This window comes from Podarcis vaucheri (genome assembly GCF_965113315.1).
Source record: "Podarcis vaucheri genome assembly, chromosome: 6".
Lineage (NCBI taxonomy): Eukaryota > Metazoa > Chordata > Lepidosauria > Squamata > Lacertidae > Podarcis > Podarcis vaucheri.
This window is the reverse complement of record NC_138764.1, coordinates 59518990-59546279: the sequence shown is the minus strand read 5'-3', so window position 1 is coordinate 59546279 and position 27290 is coordinate 59518990. Positions and strand designations below refer to the sequence as shown.

The 27290-nt window shown below is 44.1% G+C and overlaps 1 protein-coding gene across 6 annotated transcripts in view; it reads left to right on the top strand.

The window, feature by feature from the left end:
- The window catches only part of TEAD3 (TEA domain transcription factor 3), an 86592-nt gene that overhangs the window by 28675 nt on the left and 30627 nt on the right, over positions 1–27290 (top strand). For all 6 annotated transcript variants that reach the window (XM_082228233.1, XM_082228236.1, XM_082228234.1 and 3 more), the window contains exon 2: positions 20617–20871. In XM_082228233.1, coding sequence (XP_082084359.1) covers positions 20736–20871 — 136 coding nt within the window. In that variant the 5' untranslated portion in view covers positions 20617–20735. The remainder of the gene's footprint in view (positions 1–20616; positions 20872–27290) is intronic.

Here is a 27290-nt window from a genome sequence, read left to right as displayed (position 1 = left end):
AGCATATGTAACCCGAGGTACCACTGTACTACAAAAATTATTCTGTGGTATGATGTTTTAAGGAAGCTGCAGACAAATTGGAGAAGATTCAGAACATGTAAAGAAAGGTTGAGAGAATAAATGTTCTCATCTTGAAGAAGTGGCAAGTAGAAAATAAATAATATTTGTAGCCTATATGGATTGCAAATATTTTCATAAGCAGGTGAAGCAGAGTTGTTATCCTTTCCAGTTTGTTTTTTTGTGGGTGGCAGGGAGGGCAAAAAGTAGTTAATGATAAGAACAGAGCAAGTTGCCTAAGGAAGCCAAGGGAGGAGCTTTTTCAGACTGGCACTGGTACATCTTAGATCTAGTGAGTCCTGTATCCATGCAATTTGTGTATGGATCTCTGAAGCACATTCCAGCACTAACCACCTGACTCTTGTAGAATGTGCTGTGGTTGCTTATGTCAATTGAAGCACTGGGGAAGTCATGAAAGCTTGTACAATTTTTGGTTGTTCTTCAGTTCTGTACAGAGGTCAGGTAACAGCTTAATGGCACAAGCAGCTTGTAGATGATCTGGCCTGTAGTTGAGAGTGAGTCATTGCAAAATAAGGCAGATAGGAAGACACTGTGGAGGCAGTTTTGTGGTCTGAGGGTTGATTCCGGAAAGTGAATCTGAAAAAGTCTTGATCAGTGATATAAGGGTACACAGAGTTTCTACATTAAATATCGCAAGCATTCATCGATAAGTGGTTAGTGTTGACCAATCATTATATACCCAATCACTGCTTGAGGCAGGGCTCAAAACTGATAATGAGTATACCTTAGTTCAGATCAAAATCTACTGTCTAAAACAATTTACAGATTGTGTATGTCTTGTTTTCAGTTCACCTCCTTGAATGGCGAAATTTGTACTTTTGAGAGTCTGTTGAAGCTATCGTAGCTTCATCATTCGGACACCAGGATGGGTGAAGCTATGATAGCTGAGCAACTTGGAAATCCAGTTGGATGTTGCAAATGCAGCCATATGCAGGGATCTGAACTGCCTTGGAAGAGACCACTTCCCAGTGTTGCTTTCGAGCAATATTTTTCACCAGGGCTTGAAGCAGTACTGGTGAAACGGGATCTGCAGTGAATCTCTGCGTGGCCCAAGGCTGCTGTGTTATGGGCCCTTCCTCAACTGTATCCTGCCATCAAAGGATCAGCTGACTTCCTACAGGGCAGCTGTTCCGACTACAAGCTCATGCTGCTGACAGCTTCTTGAGGGGCTGTGTGCTTAATATCTGCTATGTCGGCTACGTGGAACTTCAGGCACAGTTAAGCTACCAGATCTCGCTCGCTCACAGTTTTCAGAGCAAAAATAAAGGAAAACAATGGGCTTACTGCTTCTTTTGCCTTGTTTCTGGCAAGAGTCTCTAGCCAGTGCCTGTAATGTCTGTAATGTTGTTGTTTTTTTAATTTTTTTTAATTGATTTTCCAAATTTATAACAAACATAACAACAAACAAGAAAAACATTACAATATAGAAGAACAAACAAACATTTATCCTAACTGTTATAACCCCACTTTTGTTACCATTGTTAGGTGACTTCCTCAAATCCCCCTGGCTGAGTTTCCATGTAATGCATTGTAGCAGTTTTCCAATACTATTTTCAAATAAAATTTACTTGTTCAATTGACATCTTTTCATTCTTTTCATTTTGACTTTATCCATAGTATTATAGAATTTAACACATTTAAATCCTGGGCCAATCTGTTACACACAAGTAGTTCTATTTAAATTATCTTAGCATATTTAACTAAATAGTCCTTAAATTTCTTCCATTCCTCTTGGTACTCCTCCTTCTGGTCGCAGATTCTTCCGGTCAGGTTGGCTAACTCCAAAAAGTCCATCATCTTCACCTGCCATTCCTCCACTGTTGGTGTTTCTTGTAATTTCCAATTTTTGGCTAGCAAAATTCTAGCTGCAGTTGCGGCATACACAAAGCAGTCTAACATCTTTCAGTAATGTCTGTAATGATGTTTGCCTACTGGGCAGGCTGTTCTTGTTCTTTGCATCCCCTGGAGAAATGAATGCTCATAGGCCAAAGGGCCAATCTGAGCTGTGCAACCTTTTGCAGGTGTTTCTATAACCAAATCATTCCCTTTCCACTTTCATTGTGTCCGTCCCCCCTCCGCATTTCCCCCATGTATGTGGATGGATAAAAACGCATTAGCGCACAGACAAAACAAGCATGCAGGAGCTGGGAGCAAGGGCGGGTGAGCAACGAGGAGTCATGCTTTGTCGGATGTAGCATCATGGAGAATGCCCCTGGCAAACACTCTCCTTCCCAAAATTAGAAGCACATTCGCAAAGGCCTCTGCGTGCCTGCAAATTGTTTCCTCCTGTCAAGAGTCCGCAACCTGCATTTGAGACTGTACTTTTTCTTGCCTAACTGAAATGCTTGGTATGGAAGGGAGCTGCTTTCTGAAAACCCTTAGCACAGTTAGGCCAGCGATTCTCTTGGAGGGGGGAGGTGCAGAATGGGTTTTCTCACACCCCATGCCATGAAATCCTTGTGATTCACCACTATGAGTTCTCTGTCAGAACCAGCAGAACCCCCAGGACTCTAGTTGATGAGAAGCAGCTTTTCTGGATGTGAAATGTGGCTGTTGTTTGGCAAAGCAGAGAGTGTATTGATGTTGTGATCAGCATGGTGGGTGACTAGCCAGTACAGTTCAGTGGAAAGGGCACTGGACTGAGAGCTGAACTTAAAGGGCCTGTTTTCAAGTTCTGCTTCAGAAATGGGCCCCAGGCCAAATTTGCTTTTCCTAAACTCACCATATGTAAATTGGGATAGCAGTGGCATGCCTCACAGGTTTGTTGTGAGGCTAAAATGTATAATAATCCAGAAAAGTATATATTTTGACGTATTTTTTTTTTTGTAAAAAGCTGCAGACTCAGGTAGTACAAAAGTTTGGATTAAATTACGATGTGTGTTTATAATATAAAATTCTGAGTTAATGAAGACCCTATGTTATAAAAGGTTTCTCTTATGGGAGTGGGAGGTCAACTCTTGATTCTTGTTCCTTAAGAATTAGAATTGACTTCAAAGATTTACATGTTTCCTGCTTTATTTAGACTATTTGGCTGTTGCTCCCCCCCCCCCTTGTGTAGAAAAGGTATCCAATAGCTCCTGTAGAAGAGCGTGCTTTATTCCAATACAGAGTTGATAGATGGTCAGGCTGGCTTAGTCGCTCAGCTCATTTTCCCTTGTGCTATTTTTGAACCTCTGCCATTGGTGGCCTTCACATCCACGGCAGCACTGGTGCCCAGCAGTTTTGTTCAAGTATTGTCCAAATGGGACTGCTAATACAGTGGTACCTTGGGTTACAGACTCTTCAGGTTACATATGCTTCAGGTTACAGACTTCGCTAACCCAGAAATAGTACCTCGGGTTAAGAACTTTGCTTCAGGATGAGAACAGAAATTGCATGGTGGCAGTGCGGCGGCAGCAGGAGGCCCCATTTGCTAAAGTGGTACCTCAGGTTAAGAACAGTTTCAGGTTAAGAACGGACCTCCAGAACGAATTAAAGTTCTTAACCTGAGGTACCACTGTACTGTGAAAGTCGAATGTTTGTAGCTGGTTTTAAGAACATTCAGACTACTCAGTCGGATCAGGACAAAGGCCCATCTAGTCCAGCAGTCTGTTCTCACCATGGCTGACTAGATGCCTATGGGAAGCCCATAAACTGAACATGACCACAGCCCTCTCTAGTTTCTGGGGTTGATGGATAGCCGTCTCTTCCAGGTGCAGAAACATTCTCTTTGAGTTCTCCTGCACAATGGGGTTTGTGAAACCATTGTCTTTGAAAATTAGTAAAGTTTATGAACCTGCACTTGTACCTTTCTGGCTGTGAACAACTCATTCTTAATCCCAGTTCTTGTAACTGTGGCCTACTTGTTAATATCTCTTTGGGGCTAAGGCTGTGTCCTGTGCTCTTTCATCCAGGACAGACCACCTCCTGCCTGTAGACAACCTTTCATTATCTCCTCTGGGGTGAGTGTGAGAGGTGCCAAGCTCACAGGCTACTGCAGTTGCACTGGTGAGCTGAATTTGGCAGCAGAGTGGTCCTCTTGAGCTGTAAATACATGCAATAAAGGCTCCCTGAGAATGGCAGAGCCATTTGCTTCCCCTAAAATAAGATGCTCTGGACCCTTCCTTCCTTCCTTCCTTCCTTCCTTCCTTCCTTCCTTCTTTCCTTCCTTCTTCCTTCTTTCCTTCTTTCGTCAAACTGGAAAAGAGTATCTACCAGTCAGCAGTCACAGATCCTCTTGAATTAACTGAATAACTTTCATCATATACCGTTATCAGGTTACACTTTAAGTTTAATTATTCCACTTGGCGCTGTGTGTGTTTAATTTCAAACTTCATTTAGAGACACCTCAGGTTCTGCCGAAGAATGCTCAGTGTTCCCCCACAAAGGACAGTTTGGCAGTTAAGCTTCAAAATCTATTGCTTTTTATTTTATTTTAAGGCATTCTGATCCTGCCCTTTTGCTACCATAGAGCCCAATAGAGCCCAAGTCTTAGAAAATGAAAATGAAACAACATTAATGACATTAACAAGAAACTAACAAATGTTTGAATTGCATGTTTGTAGGGGGCAGTTACATATTTGTGCCTTACCAATTACTCAGTTTCATCTGATGCTTGATTTAGTTTTTTCCCCATTTACGAAATAAAGGGGGACAGTTGATAAACTAAACACTACATGGGTGTGAAACCTCTCCGCTCATTCACAAATACAGTGGTACCTCAGTTTTCAAGCATCTTGGAAGCTGAACATTTCGGTTTTCAAATGCCGAAAACCCAGAAGTAAATGATTCCATTTTTGAACGCGCCTCGCTTCTGCTGTGTGTTTTTCAATTTTCTCAATTGAACTTGCAGCCAGCCCTTTGTGCCTCAGTTCTTGAACGTTTTGGAAGTCGAACAGTCTTCTGGAATGAATTACGTTCAAGAACCAAGGTACCACTGTACAAGCTTTGTATGCTTGTCCTCCTGTAAATCCTCAGACATTAAACTGCAGGGATGACTATTAAAAATGAGAAAATTGGAGCAGATTTGAACCTGTGATACTAAGGAGACAAGGAGAAGGAATTTACCAGTACAGTCATATATTGGTTGTTGAATGGAATTCTGGAAGTCCGTTCGACTTCCAAAACGTTTGCAAACCAAGGTGTGGCTTCTGATTGGCTGATTGGCCCTGGAAGCAATGCCGACAGCCGAAACGGATGTTCAGCTTCCAAAAAACGTTCGCGAACTGGAACACTTATTTGTGGGTTTGCGGCATTCGGGAGCCAAAACGCCCGAGTACCAAGCCATTCAACAACCAAGGTACGATGGTACTCATCACATTTACTCCCAAGTCTGAGCTAATGTCTCAAAGGTTTATGTAGAATATACAGTGAAAACAAGCCTGCTTATTTCTGTCAGCTCCAGGTTGCTCTTCTGAATAGTTTTGTCCTATGACCAGGCCTCGAATTCTCCCTCGCTGATCGGAAGCTGAATAGATTGGGTACATGACTTAGGAATGCTCAGGAAAAGTCAAGTTTCATTGTCTTCAGACTCTTCTGCAAACAAGGATTGGCAGTTTGGTTTCTCTTCCCTCCCCCGTGTGTTTCAGTGTTGTTGTGTGTGTGGTGTCTAGAGAAGGAAACTTTATGCTGGGGGAGATCACACCCAACCTGTAAGCTGAAACATTTTGGCTCCGCAAGTGAGAGAGGTGCAGCTTGCTTCTGTAGCTCTAAGGCAGCAGCTTCCTGTTGAGGCATGTTGGTGAACTTTTATCCTTCTTCAAATGCAGACCTAAGGGATGGGGGAGGGAGGGAACAGGCCAGTTCCTATATGGGGACCATAAGAATTGACCTGGTTCCAGCTGGTCTCATGGTCTTGCTGCTGAGAAACTAAAGAATAAAATGGACACTGGTTGGCTATGGTTCTCATGGACCCCCCCTGCCCTGAGCCAATTTGGCAGGGAGGAGATGGAGGGGAAGCCCCATTGTGCAAATGGAAGTCCTTGTTCACGGTGTTTGCTGATGGAGCTGATTAGATGACTCTCTCCCTTAGTATCTGATTTATGTACCAGATCTTAAGCCACGTTGTTGCTGATGAGAAGAAGGGGTTAAATGGGCAGTTTGGTTCTGCTGCGTGTATGAGAGGCCTATTGCTCTAGCTAAACCTCAGGTGTTAAGTGACATTATTTTAAAAATTGGTTTCTTAAATTGAAGACTAGAAAAAAGGACTTTGTGATTGTAAAGGAGTAAGCCCCACCAGTGGTTACATCCCAATATGTAGATAGATGATTAAATCATTTTATTGATCTGTCCATTGATCTGTGGCAGAGGTAAAAGTGAGGATTGGACAGGCTTTGAATGGATTCCTTTATAACTACAGTGGTACCTCTGGTTACGTACTTAATTAGTTCTGGAGATCCGTTCTTAACCTGAAACTGTTCTTAACCTGAAGCACCACTTTACCTAATGGGGCCTCCCGCTGCTGCTGCGCCACCGCATGGTTTCTGTTCTCATCCTGAAGCAAAGTTCTTAACCCGAGGTACTATTTCTGGGTTAGCGCAGTCTGTAACCTGAAGCATCTGTAACCTGAAGCGTATGTAACCCGACGTACCACTGTATATATTTTCTTCTACAACTTTGGATAAGAGGAGGCCTTCCACCACAAGGAGTGTTTGCCCTCTCTGCTTATACCCAAACAAGAAAGTATTGCATGGCCAGGCTCACACAATGTGCTAGTTTCTCAGTTGGTTAGAGTGTGGTGCTGACCAACGCCAAGGTTGCAGGTTCGATCCCCATAAGGGACAGCTGCATATTACTGCATTGCAGGGGGTTGGAGTAAATGATCCTCAGAGTCCCTTCCAACTCTGATTCTATGAGAATGCCTTCGGAGGGCTGATGCAGACTGAGATAGACCAGAAAGAGTTCCTATGTGGTCTTTGTCTTTCTGGTCTTCCAAGGTGGAACAGCCACCACAACACTGAGTGCCACTACCATCACATACGTTTTGCAGAACTGTTATATGCAAAGTGATTTATGTCCTGCACCTTCAATATAAATAATATCCCCATGCTGGCTAACAGATCAGCCACAGCCAAAGTGCTACTACTACTACTATTAGTAGTAGTATTCATACAAACTGATTCAGCAAATTATAACACCTGAAGCAGCGGCAACCCATTCAGAAGACAGTAAAAACAAACTGTGCTAAGAAATGCTTACGCCAGCAGTTCTTTAAATAGCATTGCCATGCATGCTTTAATGCAGATGTTGCTCTTCTGTGCCGCTCTAGGAAAGCATGTGCCTAGGTTGTGCACTTGGGACCATAACAAATAAGAGTAAACTGTGGCAAGGAATGGGAAAATGTCAAGAGCTCCAGCCTGGCTGTGATAAATACCTACTGCAGACTCAAGTTGCCAGGATATGTTTGCTTTGGCAAAACTGTGTACAGTAGGAATTACCCCTAGCGGGTAAGCAGAAGAAGGAGTTGATTGGAAGTCTTACCTGCTCACATTTCAGAAGAAGTAGCTCCTCTGAGATAATTGAACTTTCTACATCCCATGGAAAGAGAACAGTGTTAAAAAGATAAAGGAAACACTACCAGCATTTTAATCAGAAATTTTAACCTAGGACTGTATTCAGCTCTGCATAGGAGGGGATCTACTGGTGCAACAGGAATTCAGTTTCCTCTTCTCCAAACTTCCCCAAGATTTGGTCCAACCCTGCAGAGCTGGTTTTGAGGGTGCATGGGGTTGGGAAAAGAGAGTTCCATTGCATGCACAGAAGTCTGTTGTGTCAGTGGAGTTGCAGTGTTGGATACGCCCCCAGGTATTTTCAAATACATACAGCTCTCTTAACAGTATTAGTCTCCCACCCATTTTCATCCCTCCCCAACCTTAAACCGGAATCCGTCAGCACACAAACACATGATGGGGAAGGTGAGGTGAGTGGGAAACACCAATGCAGATGTTCAAGTTTCAAAGGCACCCAAGAACTCTGATCAAATAAGAATGGGGCATTTTCACAAAACGGAGTGCATGTGTTAATGTTCCATTTCCATTTTTAAATCATTTAGCAACCAGGAATAGTACCTCGGATTAAGAACTTTGCCCCAGGATGAGAACAGAAATCATGTGCTAGCGGTGCAGCGGCAGCACGAGACCCCATTAGCTAAAGTGGTACCTCAGGACAGTTAAGAACAGTTTCATTTTCCCCTTCTTCTTTGCCACCTGAATTATTTTTTCTGAGTTCTTGGGAGGCCTGTCTCTTCTGTACTGCTGATAGAAATAAGAGTGTGATTTCAGCTCTGCAGCATACTCACTAATCTGTTATTGGATGCCACCTCCTTTGAGTCTTATCAAGGCCGATCTTCAGAACTTCTTCCTGTGTAGGTTCTGGCCTATGTCTCCAGCACAACAAATGAAATTAACTCACCTGGAAAGATGCAATTCCTTTAACATACCTTTATCATTTCATGCTCCTGAATTGTATATTAATCTTCTACCTCTGCCTCTTGTGGCTTTCCTTTAATCTTATTTTAAATATCTACTCTCTGTTGTGTTGTTGAATCATTAGTGGAAAAACTTTAGCTCCCACATTCTTGGTGAACCTTCCTTCAGCCTGCTGTTTGTTTTTTGGTGCTCCTTTCTCTATATACAGAAGGTCTAGGGAAGGAATCCTCTAATAGTGACCTTGTCCTCCTACAGTGTCTTTGCAAAATTTACCCATCCTCACTGGAACTCATGACAGCTATGTTACACCTGGTTATAGTTAGCTGCTGCAGATACAAGATTTTGTAAGCATGAGATGAGTAAAATCACAAGAATGTGTCTCTAGAGGGTTTGTTTTGGAGTGGAAAGGGGGTTGTGTGTGAGTAGGATGATCAAGAATTTCCAAACCATGTGGGTAAATCTTTTTCTTTTCTTTCTAAGTTATAGGCAAGGGTCTATAGTGCATTTACCACTGGCAAGCCTCTCTACTCTAGGGCCTAAGAAAGGGTGACCTTGCACTGAACCTAGACAGGACTCAAAAGCAGCAAGGCGTCTTGTCACTTGCAGAATCAGCTGCCCTCAATCTTGGGCTCTCCAAATCTCCATCATCCAAATTTCCATCATCAGTATGGCCAGTGATCATGGATCATGGAAGTTGAGTCTAAAACATTTGAAATACACCAGGTTGAGGGAAAGCTTTTGTAGAACATCTCTGAAGCTAGATTGTCAGGTATGACCTTCCCTTCTTCCCTCATTAGTTTAGAGTTGGGGAGGACAGCAAGGGTTTCCCTGGGACCAGCTTTTGTATCCAAGAAGAGTGATGATAGGATTAGCCCACACTTGATTAACCAGCCACTGGAGAGAACTGGTGGAGTAACTGTTTCATTCCCCCAGTTTTGGACAAGAATGTATGCTGCTCCTTGTAGCAGAAAAATTTATTATATCCTCTTAGTTGTCCTCGTGCCATGATGTGTGTTTATGAAGTGCTTTGAGTAACTCAAATGCAAATATTGGTGTGTTGCTTATATACAGGCTTTAATAACTGACATAATGTTTCTGAGCACACACTGCGCTTCATTTTTTTGCCATTGAACTATCACTGTCCTTTCTTGTGGAATATGAAATCGAAGGATAGTTCTTCCCGTTTGGTAATTAACCCCATAATCATTCATTCATGTGATGGGCCAAGAAAAGGAGATGAAACTTTGAAATGGGATAAGTGGATGTTGGGTTGTATAAGATCAGAAACTGTCCCCACCCTTTTGGAGAAAGATCAGAAATTCAGCAGAATTAATTAATGAGGTGTTTGGTGAATTATGTCTGTGCACACAAGCTGCTTCTTATGTATATGTGTCTATACACACAAATGCATACACACAAATATGGGAAAGACATTCAAGTAATGGAGGAAAGTTGGTCAGGAAGATGAACATGGGGAGGTTCCTTTGCAAATCAATCTCAAGAAATTTTGTACCCTTTTTTTTTTAAAAAAAGTAATAAACCACAAAATAGAATGTATCCAGTGACATCACACTACAGATTTTATGAAAATGCACTGTGCTGGACAATCCTTGAACAATGCAGCAATATTTCTTTAAGACTTCCCCTCCTTCCAAAAATGTTGATTAGTCAAGTGGAATCCAAAGAAAATGGACATTAAATGTTCCCCAGAACATGAAATCTGGAGAGCTTTCCTTGAGGCTGTATGAATGCCTTGCCCAGAGCTCTTCAAAGTATGTCTTTCTTTCATTTTGCCATTTATGGTGCCATCGCAAGAGTCTCAGAAAGATCCAGTATAAAAGCTTGGAGGTTTGGGAAATTCCCATGTTAGAATATATATTTTAGAAGGTGTATTATGTAGGCCAGGAATTGCCAGCCTGTGCCTTCCAGATGCTGGACTCAAGGCTCCATCACCACAACCAGTGAGGCTGGTTGTATAAACTGCTATGGAAGTTTGAACAAGGAAGAGGGCACAGTCAATGCCTCAAGCAGTGCCTGTCACCGTTTCTGTATAACTGCACTCATCTGAGAAGTACCAGCTTTTTGTGTGATTTGGCCTGGACAGAGATATTGCAGTCTCCAAGGTCCTGGCTATTGTCATACCTTTCTGCCTTATCAGAGGGTTCTTATTCTTTAATCGTAAATGTTTAATCATAAACAAAAGCCTAGGTACTTTTTGCTAATTTTTATCTAAGCATAAACTATACTTAACACCTTCACACAATTCCATCTCAGGTTCCCACATCTTTTGTCCAGCAGTCACCAGTCTTTTGGGGCCTATTGACACATTTGCAAATGGAAGAAACTGTTGTAGACGCTGCATGTATCAAGGCCTTTTCTATTGGCTACAAAAGAATCCTGCTTTCATGCCTGATTTCGGACAGCGGGAGAGACCCTCTGGGCACCAGAGGCGGCCTCTGCAGCCATCTGTGTATGTGTGGGCACCGTGCTGATGACCTCTGCCTTAGGCAAGCTGCACCATGTATGTCAGGCAATGGCACATGGGTGTAACTGAATAATTAAGTGTTATTAAAGGGAAAGCCCCATAAGCCTGATGAAGGAAGTGCAAAATAATTATTAAGGGAGTGAGGCATAATAGTGAAGCAACGTAAAATGTTGCAAGGGTGTTGGTCTTCAGCATGGACGTAGCCAGGATTTTTGTTGTGGGGGGCAGACCTTTTGTTAGGGGGGAAGAATCTCAGTTTGCTATGTATTTTCATGTATTTTTTATTGATTGGGGGGGGAGCTACCCCCATGATCTTCAGAGAAGACTGTGAGGCGGTGAATGTCTATTCAGGCATTCTTCTCATGCAAGGAGGAGGAGAGCAAGGATGTGCTGGCCAGTTCAATCCTCTCCATTTAATCCCCATTGCTGCTTCAGTTCTCTCCATACATCTGGAGGTCCGACATTTATATCAGAGAGCCCACTATACTCTCTGTGTGAGAGATACAGAACGCCACACCATCACAAAGACAGCAGGCTCTCCACTCCAGTTTGTGGAGTGCAGTGGCTCTTGCAGTGGGGACATGATGGAAAGGGTGGGGGCAGCATGTCCCTCCCCCCCACTCTGTTCCAGGCATGGCCATGGCATGGCCCTCCAGATGTTTTGGGACTACAACAACTCCCATCATCCCTAGCTAACAGGACCAGTGGTCAGGGATGATGGGAACTGTAGTTCAAAAACAGCTGGAAGGCCAAGTTTGGTCAGCCTGCTCTATTCTAATTATTTGGGGGTTCTTTCTGCTCTTCATTGATTTCAAAACGGGCAGCACAAAACACTTGTGGGGAAAACATACCCAACACTGTCAGTTTCCGTACTGGTTTTTGTTGCTGTTTTGTAAGGTTTGGGTGGAGCTTTGGATTAATTCTTGACTTGCTTGCTTGCTAGCACCCACCCTCCAGGAAATAGAAAGTTTAGACTAGCAAGGACCAGGCTTTACAGGATCTGCAGCTTATTTTTTCCCCTTTTTTATATCTGCTGCTGTAAAAGCTGTAAGTAGATTTCAGAAGGCTTCACATAACCCTCTTGGTCCCAAATTGTGTCGCTGCTGTTCTTTTCCAGCCCCTTAATTGTGGAAGAGCGAGAAACATAGCTGAGTGGTTGCGCTACATGCTCTGCATGGAGATGTCTAAGGGCAGAAGTCTGCTGGATCAGGCCAGTCCAGCATCTTGACCTCATAGTGGCCCACCAGACGCCCATGAGAAATCCTCAAGCAGGACCCAAACACAAGAGCACTCTCCCCTCCTGTATTTTCCAGCAACTGGTATTCAGAAGCATCACTGCTTGTGGAGGCAGAGCATAGTTTTCATGGTTAGTAGCCATTGAGAGCCTTCTCCTCCATGAATTTGCCTAATCCTCTTTCAAAGCTACCTAAGTTGGTGGCCACTATTGCCTCCTGTGAGAGGTGAGTCCCATAGTTTAACTATGCACTGCATTAAGAAGTTCCAGGTTCATTCCCAAGCATTTCCTGTTAAAAGGATCTCTTGTTGCAAGCCTAAGAGACACTTCTTCTGCTTGGGGTCTTGGAGAACAGCTGCCAGTTCAAATAGACAGTAGACTGAGCAAGGTTATTATTATTATTATTATTATTATTATTATTATTATTATTATTATTTATACCCCGCCCTCCCCGGCCAGAGCTGGGCTCAGGGTGGCTAACACCAATAAAATCACAGTAAAAACATAATGGGGGGGGGATTTAAAATACAGGTTAAAATGCAATTTAAAATGCAGCCTCATTTTAAAAGTAGCCAATAAATCAAGACCAGAAGGGAGGGAAACATAAGGGTCATACTGAGTCCAAACCAAAGGCCAGGTGGAACAACTCTGTCTTGCAGGCCCTGCGGACAGATGTCAAGTCCCGCAGGGCCCTAGTCTCTTGTGACAGAGGTAGGTTCATATATAATGGTAGATTCTTATATAATGCCCTCTGATACTTGCACTACCCTTGTTGTGTTCCTGTTCCTTCTTCTAAACACGGGAGAGTTTTCCCCCCCTACATCTGATGGGGAGGTAGTTCATGTGGTGACACATAATTGTGGCATAATGATGATTTGATGCTGATTAACCTGTGTTCTTTCGAGCTTAAACTTCAAAGCTGTTGTAAAAAGTCCTAATTGGAATCTCTTTGAAAGTGGGTTAACCAGGCCCCAAGTCTATGTCTCTGCAATTGGTATCATGAAGTCTTTTTCCTCATAGATAGTCCTGTGGCATCTGCTGTTGCAGTTGGTGTTGTATTCAAGTGCTCTAGGAACTTGAAAACAAAGATTTTGTTTTACATTAATGAAAATTATTTGGAAGACATTCCACGGGGCTGTTGCTGCTGCTCCAACTCCTCTCAGTCAATCTTGCCAAACTACCTCTCACAGCTAACTGCCCACAGGCCTTGCTTGTTTGTGTAGTTTCAATGTTCAGATTCCATCAATTAAGCAAAGTTTCTGGAAAAGCCCTTCCCATACTCGTAGCAATCCTAAATTTCCTTTTCAGTATTCTGGTGCTGTTAAGGCTTCATATCTAAAGTGTACGGTTTTCACGCCCTGTTATGAACAAGAATTTAAGAGTAAGATTTTCCAGATGAACTGTATTGTCTTTGTGTTTCTGTGTTTTTCACTTGAGCAATGGGAGAAGTAGATAGAATATACACACAGAGAGATTTATAATCAGAGTAGGACTATGCAGATGAAATTGCACTGGTTTTATGGTATCTTGCTACAACCTAACTGGCTGCAATCACAATGTTTTTGAGTGGGGCAATGCCACCCCCCAAATCAAGGAATTTCCAGAGGCAGGAGGAAAGTTCAGTGTCCTTCCTCCAACCAAGTTCCTGAGTACAACCATTTAGCTTCTCTTGTGTAAGAGAGTTTGTCTGGTGTTTCCAAAAGCAGCATTTTCCTCCTTTCAGCATTCAAGATTTCCGAACTTAAGCTAGGGGAGTGGCTTATTGGAAGCAGATATCTGCATATACAGCGTACAGTAGGGTGTGGGTGTGCGCGTGCACGCACCCCCCCTTTTCTTGAAGTACAGTGGTACCTCAGGTTACATACGCTTCAGGTTACATATGCTTCAGGTTACAGACTCCGCTAACCCAGAAATAGTGCTTCAGCTTAAGAACTTTGCTTCAGGTTGAGAACAGAAATTGTGCTCCGGCGGCGCAGCGGCAGCGGGAGGCCCCATTAGCTAAAGTGGTGCTTCAGGTTAAGAACAGTTTCAGGTTAAGTACGGACCTCTGGAACGAATTAAGTACTTAACCTGAGGTACCACTGTAGTATGAAAAATACTCTGAAATGGCACATGGCTCAGATCAGCATGTCCTGCCTTACCCCAGCTGCTGCTGCAGCGTCTCATGAATGAATGCAGGTCACTGGTTAATACAGAGCACTTTGCAACACATACACAAGCCGTCAGCAAATTGTCCCCCCAATTCCCCTGTTCACAAAGATAAATGCAAAACAATTTAAGTAAAAAAATAGATAAAAATTTATTACAAAAATAGACCAATGGCCCAGTGTCCACTCTTGCATTCACTCTGTCTCTCTCTCTGTCACAAAAAAATATTGAACAAACAAACAAAAACACTTTACAAAATAGGAAATGCACCCTGCTGTTTCTCTGATTTCCAGAACATGCCAAGAACGATGAGGAGGGGTGGACTCCAAGGAAACAGCTCTGAGCATGCTCAGAACACACACCCATGATTTGGATAGGTCTACCCAGAGGCAGACCTATAAATATTGCACCAGGACTGTTTGTGGGACATGGGTGGCGCTGTGGGTTAAAACACAGAGTCTAGGACTTGCCGATCAGAAGGTCGGCAGTTCGAATCCCCACGATGGGGTGAACTCCCATTGCTCGGTCCCTGCTCCTGCCCACCTAGCAGTTCGAAAGCGCATCAAAGTGCAAGTAGATAAATAGGTACCGCTCCGGCAAGAAGGTAAAAAAAAAAAGGACTAACACTAGTAAACTGCTATTTTTTCCTATGGTTATTCTGCCTGGACATAGCAGTAGCAGTGTAGTTTTATATTGAAAGTCGCCAGTCAGCATGCCCAGAATATGCAAGAAATGTGTGTCTAAATTTAAATGGAAGGACAATGAGTGTATGGCAGCCAGGAAAGGTAGTGGCTTTGAGATTTTGTGAATTTGGTGACAACTTTGCATGAAATGTCCCTTGATAGGGCAGTACCCCAGAGCATTCCCCACTGCTTTCTCTACTTTGCCTCACCCCCAAAGTCCTTTAATACTGAGGGGGTAATCCTTAGCATATCTGTTGAGGGGGGAATAGGCATCTTCTTTTTCCCCCCAAGGCTAGGATTCTTTGCCTTCGGAACAGACCCTCTCCTACCCTCTCTCTGGCTTCAAGTACACCTACAAGCACAAAACTCATTTTACTATTCTGATTAGGGCCCATACCAAGTTGGTGTGGTTGTTGGAGAGGTTGTTTGTGTAAAAAGTGGTCCCGTTTTCTGTGTAGGATCCCTTCAAAGTTCCTTGTGCGAATCATAACAAATCATTGTAAAACTGACCTCCAAGATGCCTGTTGAGTGTTTTTGGGGTGAGGGAATCACTGTTTATTCAGGGCAGATAACTAGGTGCTGGTAGAGGGGTTTTGGGGGGGAGTGAAAGGCAATTACTATAGCTTTCTAAATTTTGGCCCATCACACTTGCATTCCCAATCACCTTTGTAATGGCATGTGAGAGGGGGCTGCTGTTGAAGATCTTTTATGCATTACTTTTTCCTAATGCAGACGTGTTTGCCAACCTTTTTCCTGTCTACATTCACACATCACAACAAGTCAAATTTCTGGCTGATCGTGTTATTGTGCATGCTGCCTGATCACTCCTGCTTCGCTCCTTTCCCAGCGCTGGTGGAAGAAATAAACCATGCTGCCCATGCCCAACAAGCCGGAAAGCCTGGCTTATTTTCATGTGCACATCTGGCCTGTATTTTAGAATGGTAACACAGCTGTTCATTTGGGGGCAGGTTACTTGGATCGAAAAGCCATCCAAACAATGCCAGGTATACACTTTTCTCCTGAGAGGGAGCTTTACTTCGAATGTCAACGATTGCCTGAGAATTTCTTTCTTCCCAGCAGTTGCTGCTGTAGACACTTTAGAGAAAACTTGTGGGGCAGGGGGATTGTAAGCAGAGCCAGTCATATTGGTTGGCACTGCTGGGGCAGCTGCTAAGGCCCACATCCCAGCAAAGGGCCCGACACAGGAGCAAGTCAGTGGAGCAGCTGTTACCACCATTGCCTGTTTGCTCAATCACACTCCCCCCCCCCCACTGCCACCAACGCAGTGGTGGTGATTTTTTTCAAAGAGAGAGCGAGAGCAATTCAAGGAGTTGTAGGCATGCTAAGGATGTCTTGGAGAGGACTCAAAATCTGGACCCTGTGCTACTCATCTTATGAGTAGCAATAGGACATTGAGACTTGGCTGCACTTGTGTCTGGGACTTGTGTAGGGAGGCCCGTGTGTGTGTGTGGTTTTTGTTGAGATGGAACAAACTGTCTGGTGTTCAGCAAAACCAACTTGGCGACCGAAGCTTGTGTCCCAGATTGCTTGAGAGCTGCCTTCCTTTAATGTACCCGCAGCGTCTTCTGCGAACACATGTTTTGCTTGCTCTTGAACTTTTCTGGCATATCCTGTGCCCTCCTGAATGTTCGCTGGCAGCCTGATCCCTGGGCACCCCTCGCAGTGCTGTGCATGTATGAGAGGGAGCGAGAGAGGCGGACTGACTATGAATAAGAGTGTGTTGGGAGCCGTGTGCGGACAGCAAGCCTCCCCTCCATCCCTCCCCCTTTCCCCTTTGGCTAGCTGCTCCAGTTCTGATCTCCTTATTTGGCTACACTGTTCCCAAAGAAGGGGTGGGGTGGGCTGGAAGGGGAGGGGAGGGGGAGCAGGGAGAGACTGGGTGACATCACAGAGCTCGGAGCCGCAGGAAAGAAGTTGCTTGGGGAGTGTGTGTGTGCGTGGAGGGGCGGAATCACCACCAAACACTTGAGCCAAGCTCGTTGTCGACAGTTTCTTAAAAAGGAGATGTCTGTACTGGAGACCTTTGTTGTGCTCTGTCCGGGAAGCTCTCTAGCCAAAGGAGACACCTCTCTGTTCTCAGCTCCCCCAGGAGCAGCTGGTGGGGCTGCCGCAAAGCATGTTGTTGCAAAACACTTAGCTGCTCCGGGGGAGCAAAGGGGAGTGGGAGTGGAAGTGGCAGGCACTATTTCAAGGCCCACTGACACAGACTGGCTGGGGATGGGAGTCTGCGCCCAGCACACATCTCCCAGAGATGTTTCTGAAGACTTGGGCCATTGAGAGGACCTCTGAGTAATGAGTCCCAAAGGCTGTGTGTCTGTATCTGTGTTTTCTCCTATTTCCCCGAGATGCCAAATCATTGTATCCTGGAAAATAAGGGGAGGAAAAGCCAAGCAAAGGGCCAGCTTTAAACCATCAAGTCTACAACCCTGTCCGCACTTAGCTGGCAGTAAGCCCCATGGAATTCGGCAGGACTTACTTCTAAGTAGACTTGGTGAGGATTGTGCTGTAAGTCAAGTTTCAGGGGTTCCTAGAATCATAGAATCATAGAGTTGGAAGAGACCACAAGGGCCATCGAGTCCAACCCCCTGCCAAGCAGGAAACACCATCAGAGCACTCCTGACATATGGTTGTCAAGCCTCTGCTTAAAGACCTCCAAAGAAGGAGACTCCACCACACTCCTTGGCAGCAAATTCCACTGTCGAACAGCTCTTACTGTCAGGAAGTTCTTCCTAATGTTTAGGTGGAATCTTCTTTCTTGTAGTTTGGATCCATTGCTCCATGTCCGCTTCCTGCCAGTGTTCAAAACTCCCATTGTTCTAGGTGCATTTTGTGACAGGGAATTTCATTAGCATGATCAGTTTCTGAGCTCTGGGTGCAGTACCACGCCTAAGATTTCAGATTAAAACTGCAGAGTGGAAGGAAAGGAGGACCTTTTCTGCCTTCCCACTTCCAGCTGAAGACTGGAGAAGATACCCTCTTTAGAATATTAGGGGGGTGGGCAGGGGAAGGACTAGAGCATGTGAAAAATGAGCATAATATTTTAGCTGCAGTTCATTCATTTTCAGCTTTGTATTCTTGTTATAAAAAAAGTGTGCCTAGACATTCCGTTGTTGCGCCCATAACCTAGGTTTAAGGTGCCATTTAGCTCTTAGCTTTCATATCTCAGTTTCAAACACTGGTTCCTGCATACTAAGTGCTAGAATGATTAAAACATGTTGGTTTGCAATTAAAACAAATCTTCATACAACTTAAGAACATAACAAGAAATTTGCGGTCATGCAGCCTACATGCACTGTGGAGTTATATCTGCTTAGAAGCAAGAGACTGGTTTCTGTTTATTTCTCTCTGATACTGAGCAAGATCGCATTCTCTGATACTCAAGCAAGATTAAGACTGCAACCCTGTGAACATTTGCTTGGAAGTAAGTTCCCACTGGAAGTGGAATTTACTTTTAAAGTCAACTTGCATAGCACCAGGCCATAAGTGTTTAGAACTTACCAAAGGTAAGGGCTGGTAATTGGACACATTAGTGCAGGAGTCAGCAAACTTTTTCAGCAGGGGGGCCAGTCCACTGTCCCTCAGACCTTGTGGGGGGCCGGACTATATTTTTTTTTTGGGGGGGGAGAACGAATTCCTATGTCCTACAAATAACCCCGAGATGCATTTTAAATAAAAGGACACATTCTACTCATGTAAAAACACGCTGATTCCCGGACCGTCCGCGGGCCAGATTTAGAAGGCGATTGGGCCGGATCTGGCCCCCTAGCCCTAGTTTGCCTACCCATGCTTTAGTGTCTTTCCATGAAATGGAAAGTAAATTTCTATGTTTGGTAGGTAGAGTCATCAATATTCATTAGAGAATTAGAGATCTTCTACATTAAGCAGAAGTACAAGATCATGATGCAGGGTGGCAGATCCTGGTCCCTGGTCCCTGTGATTATCCCGGGTCCAGTAGGAAGCCGGCAATAATAAATACAGTATGTGGCAATGTGTCTTTTTTATAAATGCTTAACCTCAGAAATGAGATCTTTTTTTCTTCATGGTTTTTTGCATAACAAAGTTGTCTTTACCAAAATGGCCTGGTTCCTCAGAAGTAGTAATAGACAGGGGCTTTCCTGATTGCACCCACTTTTCCTGATTGGGAAAGACTGTGGTATGAGGGGAAAATCACCTCAAATTGAGTGCAGACACTTTCTGTCTACAGCTCTCTGAAACTGGAGCAATTACTCCTTCCTGCTGATCCGACCCCATTCTGGAGGGTCCTCTGACCCTCCAGGAGATGCTTTTCAGGAAACTCAGGAGACTGCAGGATGAGGGCAGGAAAATCCCCTCCTACCAGCCTCCTTCTTAAAGTATTTCTTATTATACAAGCCACTGTGTTTGATAGATGCTTATGATTCAGCATTCAAATCAGTATTTAATATCTATGATCCAGTATTATAGTCAGTTACTTTTTAAAAAGACACTTGTGGAAAAACTTGATTAAAATTGAGAAAAAACACATGTTTTAGTGTGGCTGCATTTTGAACATGGATTGTTGTTGTTGTTGTTGTTGTTGTTGTTGTTATTTGTTTCTAAAGTTTTCTGTCATGTTGTTTTGTGGGTTATTGTAATGGTTTTTATTGTGATGCATTGTTTTCTGATTTTATGTCATGCTTTTGGCTCTTAATCTTTTGAGCAGTCGCTCAGAGACTATCTTGTAGTGAGAGACTAATAAGTCAAATAAATAATAAGAAAAAGGTATTATGCTGTGTGCGATGGGGTTCAAAGAAACGATGATTTCAAAAATGTTGTGTTGTGTGCCATGGGGGGTTATCTGACTCTCCCTTATACTAAATGAGGCTGTTTAATTAATCCCTGCTTCAGCTCAAGTGACTTGTTAGGGGTTGTGTGTGTGTGTGTGTGTGTGTGTGTGTAAGAAGATGGGTGACATCTAATATAGCACGAGCAGCTGTCCTCTCATGCAATGGCTTCTCTTTCTTTTTCTCCCATCTCTCCCCCCAAATCTGCTTCAGAAGGTTAGGGGACCCTCCGAAACAGATTTTGGGGGCTGGGGAAGTGAGAAAAGAAAGCACAAGTCCCACTGTGTAAATGGATACACATCACTGAATATTACCCAGTGTCTCTTCGTTTCCTTAGTCAAATGTTCAGATTATTGTAAGAATATCACAGTAATCACTGCAATAATGGTAGCCTTGAATGAACCAATGGGTTTTGGATTGTATGTTCTGTGGCTTGGAGAACATCAACACAGAGAGATGTGAAACATGTATATGTAGAAAATCTGTTGTATGTCAAACACTAAAAAACCCCTACACTTGGCCATATTGATTTCCAGACAGTAATGCCAAACTCTCTCTGTGTGTGTTCAAAAGTTTCATGTTTATAATGCTTTTGAAGGATGATCAAGCCCCCAACAAGAGAGAGAAAGAAAAGACTGACCGTTCACACTTCTCCATTACTTTTGATTGAAAGAGTACAGTTGTATAGTCTAGAATTATCAAGGAGAACTAGGAATCCGCAGGCGTGGTTGATTAATCAGCAAACTTTTCTTGCCCTTAGGTTGCTGAGTTGCCGTTTGGGGCTCAGGGTCAGAGCCCAGAGCAGCCATCACAATAGCGTCCAACAGCTGGAACGCCAGCGGCAGCCCCGGGGAGGGGCGAGAAGATGGACAGGAGGGGATGGACAAGAGCCTGGACAATGATGCCGAAGGAGTGTGGAGTCCAGACATTGAACAGAGCTTCCAGGAGGCGCTGGCAATATACCCGCCATGTGGCCGGCGGAAGATTATTCTCTCGGACGAGGGCAAAATGTATGGTGAGTGAGACTGTGTCATGCTTCTATGTTCATGTGGCTTAAACCAGATTCCATGCAGGACACCCATTCATTGCACATTGTCCATTCAGATGGCCGCAGCTTTGGATATTTATTTATTTATTCACACTTATCCCACCTTTCATTGCAGTTGTTCAGTGTGATTTTCATCTTTTCCCTCCTCCTTTTTACTTACAAATATCTCGAGAGGTAGGTTACGGTTGAGAGAGAGTGACTAGCCCAAGGTGAGATTCGTGACTGAATGGGGATTTGTATCTGGGTCTCACAAGTCCTAAAAAGGTAAAGGTAAAGGGATCCCTGACCATTAGGTGCAGTCGTGACCGACTCTGGGGTTGCGGTGCTCATCTCGCTTTATTGTCCGAGGGAGCCGGCGTACAGCTTCCGGGTCATGTGGCCAGCATGACTAAGCCGCTTCTGGCGAACCAAAGCAGCGCATGGAAATGTCGTTTACCTTCCCGCCGGAGCGGTACCTATTTATCTACTTGCACTTTGATATGCTTTTGAACTGCTAGGTTGGCAGGAGCAGGGACCGAGCAATGGGAGCTATACCACATTGCCTTCTGTATCTGAGGATTTGATCGAGGATGTCTTTCATTATTTATTTATCATCTATTTACAGCCTAAAATATTATGGTGTAATAGCCACCATGTTTTGCTTTGCAGGCACATACCAAATCCCTTCAGCTGCTGGCTAGGGAGATCCAGGTGGGGGAGTAGGAATTTGCTTCTTATAAACATTCTTAGGTTTAAAATATGTACCTCTGACACACAGGCCTTAGATGCTAAAAGTGTGTTTTGCTTTTGGCACTTCAGGATGTTTCTTTCCAGTCCGTGTGCCTGACTTGGTCCCTGCTGTGTTTTATCTCCCTGATCGCTTTGGCTGGTAATAAAGGAGATGGACTACCCAAAGATCATCCTGAGAGAGGGGAGATGAAGTGTTTGTGGAGGTGGCTGTCTTGGAGTGGATAAAGAACTCCAGGGTAGCGCTGAACTCTTCTTCCCTAGATTGTTGACTCACATCTCCTTTGTACTTCCCTAGGTCTACATATCCCTCCCACTCCCTTATGCCTCATCTCTCCTCTCCCTCCCACTCTTTTCTCTGCCTGGCTTGACTGACTGGTTTGGTAAGCTCATTCCTGTCAAAGGAGAGATTGATTTTCGTCTGCTTGAGGATCCCACATGCCTGCCGTTGGGTGTGAAAGATGGTGTATCTTCTCGCAAGCAAAACACTCTATTCTCTTTTTTTAGGTTTATCACCTTCCTTGTATTGGGGTTTTATTAAATGCCACAATAGGGTCTGCATCCGTGATTTTCTTGCTTCTCATTATGATACTATGACCTCAGATAGGCTAGGGCTGCAATCCTATACGCTAACCTATACGCTATAACTCCTGTTATAGAAACACGCTGGAATTCCAATGAAACAAACTCTCCCATCTTTCAGTTGACTTCTTTGTGCATTTAATGTGCCCTCATTAAGTTGGTGACATTACAAATTCATACCCTTAGCTTACCCCCGGGGTATGCTTACTTATTGTTTTATTTTAAAATATTTCTAGACTGATTTCCTGGGCCACCCCCATCCAAAATGACTTACAGCAATAAACTACCATAAACAATCAGAAATACTTAGAGATATTTTACTGTAGTGCATTGGTGGGGAACCTGTGGCTCCCCAGATGTTGTTGGACTACACACTCCATCATCCCTGACCATCAGCTTTGCTTGCTAGGATTGATGGGCATTGGAGTCTAACAACATCTGGAGGGCCACAGGTTCCCAGTGCCTGTGTAGTGTGAGAGCTCAGTTAACTGAAGAAGGCTCAGTTGTCGGATATTAATTCGTTGCAATTCCTTTTCTGTTTTTGAGTTTGTATACACATTCTGTTGCAGATTTTAATTGTCATGGTTTTATGCCAAGCTTTGAGATAACCAGCCTGCATCAGTTGGCTCCAGTAAAAACCCAATAGCCGTCTTCATCCACCGCCTCCAAAACAGAAGTGCTTTACTTGTGTAAGCAGTGTTACGTAGGAGCCACAGACTCACAAGATCACAACTCCAATGTTAGGTTGATAAGATGAGTAGGTCACTCATATGGATAGGAATTTTTCTCAGGCTGGCCCCTGGCATCTTGTTGGAACCAGCACTCAGTGTAAAAATGGTTTCATCTGGAATGGGAGGGAGGAGAGGAGATTATGCCTTATCAGTTGCTGTTGTGAAATGGGCGGTAACGAAGACAAAAAGGCGCATACACTACACAACATAAGCTCTCTCGCTTATGAAAGGAATGGGTTGTAGATCCTGAATTGCTCTAGATCAGCGGTTCTCAACCTGTGGGTCTCCAGATGTTGTTGGACTACAACTCCCATCATCCCTGAGCTCTTGCCTTGTAAGCTAGGGGTGATGGGAGTTGTAGTTCAACAACATCTGGGGACCCACAGGTTGAGAAAGGCTGCTCTAGATACTTTTATGCAAGGTGAGGTGGTGAAGAAGAAAGGGCAGCTTTGGTCCTTTTGCCATTGAGATGATACATTTCTGAACTCTGTGCCCACCACACCCAAGAAAGCAGTTAAAAAGTAAAGGAGGGAGGGTGAGAATGAAGGTCTCTGACTCCTGATTGGTTTGAATGTGATAAATCCATGTTGCCACCATAATTGGCTTAGTTAAGTAATTCTGTCAGTCTCCTCACATTTAAGTAAACACAGAAGGAGAGGTAGGGGTGGACTGCCAAGCTCTGCCCCTTCCACTGTGTTAACTTGTCCCAATTCAGAGCCTTCCACAAGTTTGAGGGTGAGGATCTGAAGTGGGATGCTGTCTCTGGTCATGATTGTGCTGGGTTCTTCCATGAAGGAAAGAGGCTCCTTGTTTCAGGCAGTTGCCCTCAAACTTGTGGAAGGTTCTGAACCGTCTAGGGGTGTCATGTTGCAGGGGTGAAGCTTGGCAGTGTGCCCCTTGTGTCTTGCTTAAATGTGAGGAGATTGAATAGCCAGATAGGGCTTGAATATCTTCCCTTATGCCAGTGCCTCATGTTGTGGCAGTGGCGATCGTAGGGTTCAGGCACAGTTTCACCCAAACTGTTTTGTGTTGCTGCAGAGTGAAATGTTGTAAACAGACACGTATTGCTGCTTCCTACTCATCAGCTCCTGCTGTGATGTCATAATTCTATGTTTGTGACCTCAAAGCACTATCTCCATAGGAATGGATCATCCTGTTGACAAACACTGGATTAATGACCATGCTGAATGAGTCAGGGATCGGAAGAGAACATTGCCTGTTGTTTTAAGTGCATAATTGTTTGTCCTTTTTTTTGTTAACATTGTTTGAGCCTCCCCAAGTGTAACTGCCGTTCTCCTCCTGGGACACTAGCCTCTCAACCGTGCAGTAGCTGCTTTATCTGTGTGCAGCTCCTGTAAGACTGTGATAACCCTAGAGGATAGCTCAATCGGTAATACACGGGGCTCTTATCCTCAGGGTCATGGGTTTGAGCTGCACTGCAGGATTGGGCTCATGGTCCCTTCCAACTCTGTGATTCTGACATTGACATGATTCCAGCCATGACTCCTTCCCACAGAATTTGCACCATGGAAGGAGAGAGGCTTCCCAATTCCATGTACAAAGGTGCAGATGGATAGAGTCATGCAGTTTCAATATTGTCCAAAATGCTCATGGATAAACAGTTCCCATGTAGCTGGGAGAATAGATATACATATTCAGCATAGTGCATGGATGCTGAAAATGATTGGCTAGAATTGGTAAGGGATGTCTTCCTCAAGTTACGTTGTCGCCTTTAGTAGTCCTAGTAAAGGTAAAGTCACCCCTGACCATTAGGTCCAGTCGTGGCCGACTCTGGGGTTGCGGTGCTCATCTCACTCTATAGGCCGAGGGAGCCGGCGTGCAGCTTCTGGGTCATGTGGCCAGCATGACTAAGCCGCTTCTGGTGAACTGTTTACCTTCCCGCCAGAGCGGTATCTATCTACTTGCACTATGATATGCTTTTGAACTGCTAGGTTGGCAGGAGCAGGGACCGAGCAACGGGAGCTCACCCCGTCACGGGGATTCGAACCGCTGACCTTCTGATCGGCAAGCCCTAGGCTCTGTGGTTTAACCCACAGCGCCACCCACATCGCAGTAGTCCTAGTAGTTCACCATTAAAAATGGGAGTGCTGCAGGTATCCATATCCTGGAAAGCCTGCCCCAATCCTAAACATAGGTGAATAGGTTGTGGTTACCCATTTTGAGAGAACTTGTTGTGTTCAGTGGCGTGTTTTGTTATTCTTCACATGTTCTAGTGCTGAGCCCTGGCACTAAATACATACGCCTGATGTTGAAATCTGGCCTGAGTAGTTATTTTAGCTCTGGGGTTGCTAGCATTTTTGGACTTGTAGACCCTTTTGCAAACCAGAGAAACTGTTGAAGACACAACCAAGCACATTCCACAGCCTAATATATTGGCTACAACAGAATGCTGCTTTCAAGTCTGGTTTCAGCTGGGAGAGGAGACCCTGGTGGCACATGTGTGCCTGCAGGTGACAAATTGACGACCCCTGTTTTATCCACTTTACTTATATTTTTAATGTGGCTGAGTACTTGTGCTCCTGCCATAACTGTTTCCCATGCCTTCTTACCAGGAGCCTACCTAAAGGGGAGATGGCACATTGCACCTCCCCTCCCCTTTTGTGCCCCCAACATGGCCCAGGGTCTCTCTGACAGGCAGGGGTGGAAGGTTTCTGAAGAGGCACATTTTTTAGATTTCTCCAGGAATAGCTGGAGTGCCGCTGGGGAGCTTGGCCTTTGTTCATCAAGCCCAAGTGTACAAACTGGTTTTTCCAGCCACTTGGAGACATCTGGCAATCGCTTAAAGAAACAGCAGCCCTGTTCTGCTTCTGCCTTTTAAAAATTTGGCTGCTCTCCCCTCCCCAATCTTTTTTTTTTTTAACCCTGTTTTACACTTTACCCCACCTCTGCTTTTCTTCACTCTCTAGAAATCTCCTCTTGACTGCATGTGCAATAAGAGTAGAGCAGCATAGAGGTTGTTGGCTTTTTTTGTTGGCCTCTCTCCCAGAGTATGACTGGAAGGAAAGGGGGCACGCCATCTGCACTTACCTTTTCAAGTGAGTGAGGAGAGGGAAGTCTCTATTTTAATTGGCTACAGTACCAATAGCCTGCTTGTTCCAAGACCTGTCTTGATGGGAGAAGCTGTCTTGGAAAAGGACCACTGGATCTCTGATCCCCACTTGTGTCCATCCTTAACCTTACTTGGTTAGAAGAAAGCTTGAATCACTCAAGTGCTCTGCCACAGATCTGTTATGGCCTGGAATGTTGCAGCTTTCCTCTTTTGCCTGGTAGACTTTGCAATAAACTCATGTGGACTAGGTAAAGAAATGTAAAGTAGCAACACTGATAGCACCATATGTTCAGGGCACAGGCTGGAGAGGGTCTTGTGAGTTCCATCTTCACAGGACTTTGTTCTAAACTTCATTTTATGTGTGCAACACTTGCTGTCCATAATGAATGAGTCGGAGCTGGCCTTGTGGTATTTGGAAGGACGGTCCCTATCAGGAACAAAGACAGCTTACCATTGCAAACAGTCATGGGCAACAAAGTAAAAATAGAGTTGCATGTCTGCTATACTACTTGTTGCCTTTATCTCCTTATTTATATTGAATAATTGAATTAAAAGTTAATCTGGATTGTTAAAATTGTTTGCCTTATTGTAAAGTCTTAGTCCTGATTTTTATAGTGTTGTGGCCAGTGGTTGCTTTATATGTTAGTTTTTCCCTGCTTGCATTTTAAGGAACAATTGTAAAATGGCTGAAGATGGGCAGCTTTATGACCTGGAAATATAGGCATTCAGCTTTGGCAGTTTGCCTGTTGCATGTTGTTCATCTATATCTACTGGGCCACATGCTATAAAGATGCACATTCTTGACCATCTTTCACCTGATGCTTTTGTGTGCTTATAAATATGGAAGTAAGGTTAAATAACGTAGAAAGCAGCAGACAACACTCAGTTTTTCTGCTGTGAAGTTACAAGTTTCTGCTCTTGCAAGTAGCAACTTCCAGTTTTATGAATCCTTATTGCACTTTTAGTGATGTATGGAAGTGAGAGCTGGACCATAAAGAAGGCTGATCGCCGAAGAATTGATGCTTTTGAATTATGGCGCTGGAGGAGACTCTTGAGAGTCCCATGGACTGCAAGAAGATCAAACCTCTCCATTCTGAAGGAAATCAGCCCTGAGTGCTCACTGGAAGGACAGATCGTGAAGCTGAGGCTTCAATACTTTGACCACCTCATGAGAAGAGAAGACTCCCTGGAAAATACCCTGATGTTGGGAAAGATTGAGGGCACAAGGAGAAGGGGACGACAGAGGACGAGATGGTTGGACAGTGTTCTTGAAGCTA